The 8,676-nt window shown below is 38.5% G+C and overlaps 1 protein-coding gene across 1 annotated transcript; it reads left to right on the forward strand.

The window, feature by feature from the left end:
- Positions 1-7,007: 7,007 nt before the first annotated feature.
- Positions 7,008-8,144, forward strand: LOC136808711 (uncharacterized). Its single transcript, XM_067065253.1, has one exon. It carries the CDS (start codon positions 7,008-7,010, stop codon positions 8,142-8,144), a length of 1,137 nt encoding a protein of 378 aa, XP_066921354.1.
- The last annotated feature ends 532 nt before the right edge of the window (positions 8,145-8,676 follow it).

The following is an 8,676-nucleotide window of genomic DNA, read 5'->3' on the forward strand; positions in this document are numbered from 1 at the left end:
TTAAAGAACAATTTATAACTTCCTCTATGTTGTGGTTGAACGGCTTGTTGTGGTTGAGCAGGTTGAAGAACGATTGGTTGAATAAATTTTATTCGAAATTTTCAGTTAAAAATGGTACTATCAAGTGACTAGGACACAGCCAAGACGCCTAAGGCCGAAAATTAAGCTTTCAAGGGTGGAACCAAAAAAAATCCAGACAATAAAACAAAGAGAAATTGAGAGCAGGTTATTAAGTTTTGTGTTTTTTTTTCTTTCAGAGTTACATAAAGTTATTGAAGGTGTTGATTTGAAGAACAAACCAATCGATGATTTGTCCATAAGGGTGGAAGCCATGGTGGCCTCCTCGTCCACCACGATGACCGTGTCCACCACGGTGACCTCCTCGTCCCCCACGCCCACGTCCGCGTCCACGTTGACTTCCGCGTTGACCTTGATGTTGAACTCCACGTCCACCGTGTTGACCTTGATGTTGAACTCCACGTCCACCGTGTTGATCTTGATGTTGAACTCCACGTCCACCGTGTTAACCTTGATGTTGAACTCCGCGACCACCATGTTGACCTCCACGTTGACCCCCTCGTCCACCACGTTGTCCAGGATAAGGCTGTGGCACTTGAATTATCTGATTAGCTACCTGAGCTATCTGATTGGCTGCATTATTAACTTCAGGCACCACTGGCACATCTTCAGCTATAACTTCGAGTAATTGGTTAACAATGACTTCTGGTACTGGGTCATTCTCAACATCAACTTCAGGCACTGGTATATCTTCAACAATTACATCAGGCACTGGTATATCTTCATAAATTATATCAGCCACTGGCACATCTTCATCTACTTCAAGGAATGGTGTATCTTCAACAATTACTTCAGGTAATGGCTCATCTTGGTTCTCACCTTGATACTCTACACATTCAGCTGTGACTCCTTCATCCTCAATACCCTGAATGAAACCAAACTATATATAATCAATAATACTGTAAAAGCTGCTACTACTAATAACATTGTAATGGTTTTATCTGAGTGAATATAATTACATATATAACCCTCTGATACCAACGTATGCCACGGTAGATGCCGGCGAGAGTGACTCTGTCAAGGACATTTTTTCTAGATGGTTTTCTTTTAGTTAAAGCTGAAAAATAAAGAAGGTATGATTTAAAGAATTGTTGTAACTACCATGGCTTGGCCTAAAAAAAGAGTCATTTTTCAATTGGATAGTTAAATGGCAAGTTTGAGGAACTGCCCCACCTCGCAGCCCTCTAGTCCATCACTCCTTTTTTAAATTGATGGTCCTGTATCATGGAACACAATGGATTAAAGGACTCAGAGATTTCAGAATATTGATGATTTATGAATATGAAAGCTTGTTAGCTTGTGTTGTATTCAAAATAATGTAAATTGTCAAAAAGTTTTCTCAAAGTTTATGTAAGTCTTTTTTGTCTCCTTTGAAAAGATCATTGATTACTCATTAAAGTGACAACAGTTTTTATTGACAACAGTGTAACAGTAACTATAGGTGAAAGCTGTCCCTCAGAAAATTTAGCATGTAAGGTATCGCATAATTCAGTAAAGAACCTTTTTTAGGTATTGAATGAGTGTGAGAGTCGCCCCTCCACGCGACCTCAAGTCCACCACACCAGCTGATATTGGTGGTCCTATAGTTTTGGTTTTGATCAGTAAGGATTTCACACATAATCAACAATAAGTTTGGAATTTTAAAACAAATCTCTCTTTATATCATTCAAACGTTGGAGAAATCAACATTTTGGGGGAGTACCTTTTAATCATGCAAATCTCACTCAGATGTAGAAATTTGATACAATTGCAGGCTTTCCATTTGAGAAGCCTTTTTAGCAATAATTATTTCATTTATCACAGGTGACTTGTCAAGTTTATAAAGGTACATTTTGAATCATTGACAATGTGACTATCTCCTTGTAAGTATGTCAGATAAGAGAGGATCTATTTAGAATATAAAATAGTTTATTAGTTTTAACTATTCCAGTAAATAAAATGACTATGGGTGTGACAACCCCAATTCAAAATTCATTCTTCTAACCCTACTACACATTCTAGAAACCTTACACGCCCATTCAAATATAATTCTCCCTCTGTCTTTATCCTGGCTTGGGACAGGCTGACTTTTTTTTTTTTTTTTTTTTTTTTTCTTTATTGAAACATTAACACAGGGTACATTACGAACATATAATACAAAATACTACTAAACATTAATATAGTCCCTCCCGCCGCTAGAAACTTAAGTTATATCGCCAGAGGTAAGGCTATGAAGAAAGGAAAAAGTAAAACAAGGTGTGACGTGGAGAGAGCTATGGTTGTAGTAGACTAAAATAACGCACCACTGAACCTTCCAGATTCATGGATATATTCAACGAAAAAAAGAATTATAGTTTGATTTAAAATTAAAGTCAAGCTTTCATCACTGTATAATAAAAACCGACAAAAATAAGAAGGTTTTAGTGGGAGGAAAATAATACCTAAGTCTTGTAGTTTGTCGAATAGAGATTGTCTCGCATGGGAATATATAGAGCAGTGCAGAAAAAAGTGCTGAGTATTTTCAACTGAGTTAGTTCGACAACCACAAAAAGGGTCTAAAGTATCACGAAAACCATGCCTAAATTTGTGCTCGTTCAGATGACTGAACCCTACCCGAAGTCGATTTAGAAAGACTACACCTTGATTGTCAGAAACATCAAAAACACGAGATTGTTTGGGTCTCAAAAACTTTCATTTAAGACAGTCAGGCGACATTACTCCAGCGGCCTGTACAAAATGACATCAAACTCCAGGTAGACTGACATGAGAAGAAAACAAAACATGAATCAACAAAGGTGTAAAAATATATATATTATTTACTAAGTTTTAAAATGCATTGAAATTTTAGAAAAGTATTTAAGTTCAAGTATTCACCCAAACCATTTTGCATTTATAATGAACTTGAAAAATTAATAAATGTGAGAGCCGCCCCTCCACGCGACCTCAAGTCCACCACACCAACTTATATTGGTGGTCCTTTTTCAGTTTAAATTTTTCAGTAGGGAGCAAAATGAATTTACATTAATAGGGATGCATACATGAAAGTTTGAAATTTCGAAATAAATCTCTCATTTTTCATTCAAATAGTAGAGAAGTCAAAGTTTGGGACAATACCTTTTAGTTAAGCTCACCTAGATATAGAAATATTACTCAGTTGAGGTCTTTTCATTTGAAAAACCTTTAAACAGTTATTTCATTTACCACAGGTGATTCTCAGGTTTTAAGGTACAATTTAATTTATTGTGACTATCTCCTTGTAGGTATGTAAGATCAGAGAGAGGATCAACTTAAAAATTTTAAGTTTGGTTTGATAGTTCAAACAATGTGTGTGGCAACCCAAATTCAAAATTCATTTATCTAATCCTACTACACATTCTAGAAATCTTACACGTCCATTCAAATACAACTCTATCAAAGGCTCCAGAAAATATTCCTTTTCAACAATCTCTTCTTCACTGACCTCATCCAAATCGTAATAAACAAAGAAATCAGGATTTTCCATATTTTTACTTTCCAGATCAATATCTGCAACTTCTCCCTCCCACCACTTATCAACATTATTCTCAGAGTAAAGAGTAGAGATTTTTGCATCAACAAAATTTGAAGAAACTACATTTACTAGAGTCAAGTCTCCGTTTAAAAAATCCTCATACAAGTTTGCAGTTAAAGTGTCTTTTCCTTCTGAGTCGCAGTCATGAGATTGAATTAAAAATTTAGGGTTTTTGACTGCCCGCCCTACTTGTTTGATAACTACACCCTTGTGCCACCCAACTTCGTCATCTCTTTCTGTGTTGTGGACAACAAGCTTTCCAATCAAATCAGGGGGAGAAGAAATAACTGGTGAATGCAAATCATGAGTTATATCACTATTTTCAGAGACTTTCTGTTTTTTGGAAATATTTTTCTTAGTTTTTGTTGCAGGTCTTTTTTTACTTTTTGATTGATCACTGCTGTCTTTCTTGGCTTTCTGTTTTCCTTGTGATTTTTTACTTTTTTCCCCGCTCATTAGTATCCCTTCTTTTTGTTTTTTTCACAACATCATTAGGCAAAATGACTGGTTCAGAAAAATCAAGATCTGGGGTTATCAGTTCTGTGTTGCTTTGAGCTTCCTTTTCTTCGATTATTTTCAACAGATTGTTTTTTAGTTCTTCTATAGTTTTATTTTTTCCTTGCGAGCTAAGGAAGAAAAGTGATCTATCACATTTTGTTTGTAATACTTTACTTCTAAAGTCTAATTGAATTTTCAAACACTGCCTCTTGATTTTATCATTTTCGAGTTTTTCCAATTCATCTTCAACGTTCTTTTGATCTACCCATAAACCATTACACTTTTCTTGAATTTGAATGGTCAATTGTTCTTTTAAGTTGGCTAAATTTTGAGCTTTTTTCCCTTTTTCAAATGCTGCTTGCTTGCTTTTCTCTACTTTTTCATTGTGAATTTGTTGCTTTTGTGGGAATCACTAAATCGATAGCTTTATTTTTGTATATATATCTTCTTGTATCATAGTTCTTCTCTTGTATAAATATTATATAGCTAGGCTACCATTTTATATATTAAAAGTTTGTTTACATTTGACATCCCTTCATGGTGACTCACGAGTATTTTGCAGAACAGATCAGTGTCTATGAGTCAGAGTCACCATGCCCCTTTGTTGAGTGTTCTGTGTTTTGTCTTTGCTGCCCATGCTCTTTGGGGCCTGGTAACGAGTTTGACCTTTCTGACCAGGCTCAATAAGAGCATGTGGATTTCACAGAGTTCTGGTTGAATACCATACATGCTGTACCATTGTTAGAGCAGAAAATATGTTTAGTTTATGTCATTTTGTAAGTGACTTGTGTTCTCAATTTCTTCTGTCCAGTACCATCCACCAAACGTTTTCAGTAGCTTTCGGGTTACTACATTTGGTAGCAGAGGGTGGTTTGGTACTGTTGGTACAGTCATGTAGAACAGCACGGATGACGTCAGCAACATGCCCATGCTGATCTCTGCTTATTGGGCATTATCTGGTGGTATCAGTGCAATCCGGGGCAAACAGCATGGAATCTGTCGTGCACGAAGTCTTGAGAGGTGTGGCTGAAGCAGATGTGGAGACATTGTGGTCCATCGCCACAGCACTGGACATCAAGTTCACTGAAAGGGCAAGGGGTAAGGAATTTGAATTACGTCGTTTTGTTTTACGCTATTTGAACTCTGAAATTTTGGAAAGTCAACAGGATGGGGGGATGGCAGAGTTCCAACGAGCCAAAAAGATCCTGAGGGGGAGACCTGACCCACTGGCTGACATCCCAGTTGAAGACTTCCAGGACCCATTTCAATCGATTGACCCCTTCGCAACACCTATATTTTCGTCAAAGCCACGACAGTCCTCCATGGCTACCCAAACTAAAGTATTGGACCCCGGTAACAGACCCAAGATGAGCAACACAAACCCTTTTGAACCAGTACCAAGGATCTCCCGTAATCCCTTTACACCTGGGCGTTCGAGGCTTGGAAATGACTCCAGGAATTCTGCCAGATCTGATGAGTTTGAAGAGATGAGAAAAGTGTTTATGCGAGAATTCAAAATCACTGGGAAGCTGGGACGTTACGGGGAGAAAGACTGTATATCATACAGCAGTTTGTTGTACCAAATTGAAAGTGGCATTAAGAAGGGATATGGGGAGTCTGACATAATTAATGCTGTAATCAAAGCTGCGACACCGGATAATTATTTGAGGTCATACCTTGAATCTCGGCCAACAATGAAGATTAATGATCTTTATATCGTATTGCGGTCACACTTCCGGGAACAGGATGCCAGTTCTTTGTTCTCTGCGTTGGGGTCTGAAAAACAAAAAGTAGGGGAATCTGCTTATGAATTTGTTATGAGACTGATGGCCATGCGACAAAAAGTCAAGTCTGTGTCGCACACAGACCCTTGTCCCTTTGAAGAACAAATCATTGATAGAAAGTTCAAGACTTCTGTAATATCTGGTCTGCGAAACGAAAGTATTCGGATGCAGTTAAGGGAGACACTTAAAAATCCAGCTGTTACAGATGAAGACTTGTTATACAGCCTGACATATATTGTGACAAATGAAACTGAACATAATCAAAAGAGACCTTCAAGAGATGTAACGACTAACCTTGTGGAAACGAAGCAGAAAAAGGCCAACCAGATGTATGATGAAGTTGCTGCTTTGAAAGTTGAACTTTGTCAGCTAAAGGGACTGCTGTCCAGAGGAAACCATGATGAAACGAAAGAACAAAGTTCATCAAAGGAATTTGAGAACCACGGGCGAAATTACCGGCGCCGACTTTGCAAAACATGTCTAACTTTGAGTGACCAAGGAATCGATGTGGGTACGTGTGACCATTGCTACTCCTGCGGATCCAGTGACCACTATCGAGCCGGTTGCAAAGGAAAAAACTAGCAACAGTTGCTTCGATGTGGGGCAAAGCAACTGTAATTGGACATCCCACAAATCAAAGCCATTTAACAGAAAGTTTGGAAGGAAATCATGTTTGGGAGAATGTTTGTGATACTGAAACAAGTCAAAACGATGTCTACAAGTATGAAAGGTATGATCAAACTTCTGTTTCTGGTTTGGAAACTCATGAGGAAAGAAAGGAGAAACATGTTCGATTTGTTTATAGTCCATTGCCTGATTTTTTGTCTGCGTATCCTGACTTGTCCACTGTAAATATTTCACTTTCCGATAAATGTCCATCAACCAACCCATTTAAATCCCAGAATTCACTTCCAAGTTGCTTAAAATTAAAATCAAATAACCCGTTTTTGCCGTCAAGACCAGTGCTAAAGCATACAGCAAGCCATTTTGAAATCATGAAGCCGCAGCCTCTCAGTTCGCAGCAAGCACAATGCATGGCGTAGCTGGTTGGACCAAAGCCATTCATCACTTGCATGATCAATGGTAAACAATTTCAATCGTTATTTGACACAGGAAGCATGGTATCTGTGCTTTCTTCAAATTGGTTGCTGACTGAATTTCCAGATACACCAATTACCCCTCTGAAATCGAATTGCTTCACGGTGAAAGTTGCGAATGATACTCCACTGGCGCTTGCAAGTGTGGCATTACTAAAGTTTTCATTGCCATCAAACCGTATGGAAATTACGTGTCCTTTTTTGGTTACTAATACAGCCCTACCAAACTGTATTGTTGGTACCAACCTCATACGTTGCTTGTATCAACACCAATCAAAGGACCATTTCTCACACGACTTAGCTGGTGCAGTAGGGATGATGCTGGAAGGCAAGGCAGTGATCAATGCCATGGAAGGCGAAGTGATGGAGATGAATGTGTTTTGCGGTGAATCAATCGTGGTGGAACCGGGAGAATGTCGAAAAGTTCCTTGTTCAGTTCCTGACATCCATAAAGAAAGGGGAACTCCCATGTTGTTCGAACCCATAACAAGTGAAAAGTCTTTGCTTGAGTACATGGAATGCTTGGTATCCAGTAAGAAAGATTTTGAAGTCCTAGCCATGAACTGCACAGATCATCCAATTACAATACATCCAAAGGAAATCGTTGGTCGGCTCTGCTCAATTTCTGTTAACTTACCCAGAGTGAATATGGTCGATGTTGAAGCGGATAAAGGAAAATGGCAACCTGCAGTAAATATTGACCACCTTGATCAAGAAAAACAAGAGGCAGTGGAAAAGGTCCTGTATGAATATTGTGACGTCTTCTCAAAGGAAAAATCAGACATAGGGGAGATGAAGGACTTCTACATGGACATCCAACTCACAGACAGTAAACCAATTCATGTTCCATACAGACGCATCCCAAAACAAATGTACAAAACCGTGAAAGACTACATGGATGACTTGATAGCAAATGGCTGGATTAAAACATCTGAATCCCCATACAGTAGTCCTATTGTGTGCGCTAAAAAGAAAGATGGTTCGCTGCGACTGTGTATCGACTACCGTGCATTAAACAATGTCACCATACCTGATAGAATGCCAATTCCACGAATTGATGACATCCTGGACAATCTTGGTGGTCAAAAATATTTCAGCACACTTGACTTGACAAAAGCTTACCATCAGGGTTTCATGGAAGAATCAGCTCGTAAATAAACAGCATTTTCCACGCCATGGGGATTGTATGAGTGGTTGAGAATTCCTATGGGTCTGAAGAATGCACCTCCAAAATTCCAGAGGAAGATCAGCTCAAATCTAGAAGAAGCATATGAAACGTCTGGATTACCGTACCTAGATGATATCATCAGTTATGGCAGCGATTTTGAAGATGCACTAGCTAACCTAATAATACTTCTCCAGAAATGTAGAAAGCACTCAATGAAACTGAATCCAGCCAAATGTGAAGTGTTCAAATCAGAAATAAAGTACTTGGGAATGATGGTCACAAAATGGATCCAGCATCCAGTGAGGTAATCAATAAACTGAAATGTCCGCCAACAAACATCGGAGGATTACGCAGCCTCCTGGGATTCATCAATTGCTACCGGTCATCTATCAAGAACTTTTCCAGACGTGTGAAGCCACTGTATGATTTGCTGGTAACTGAGACACCTGATAAGAAACAAAGCAAGTCTTCAAAGACACCAATCAAATGGAACTATCAACATCAAGAAATCCTAGAAGAAAA

The sequence above is a fragment of the Clytia hemisphaerica genome, unplaced genomic scaffold (genome assembly GCF_902728285.1).
Source record: "Clytia hemisphaerica strain Z4C2 unplaced genomic scaffold, Clytia hemisphaerica genome assembly, whole genome shotgun sequence".
Classification (NCBI taxonomy): Eukaryota; Metazoa; Cnidaria; class Hydrozoa; order Leptothecata; family Clytiidae; genus Clytia; species Clytia hemisphaerica.

Coding starts and splice junctions, on each gene's coding strand:
- LOC136808711 (XM_067065253.1), top strand. CDS start 7,008: ATGGTATCTGTGCTTTCTTCAAATTGGTTGCTGACTGAATTTCCAGAT.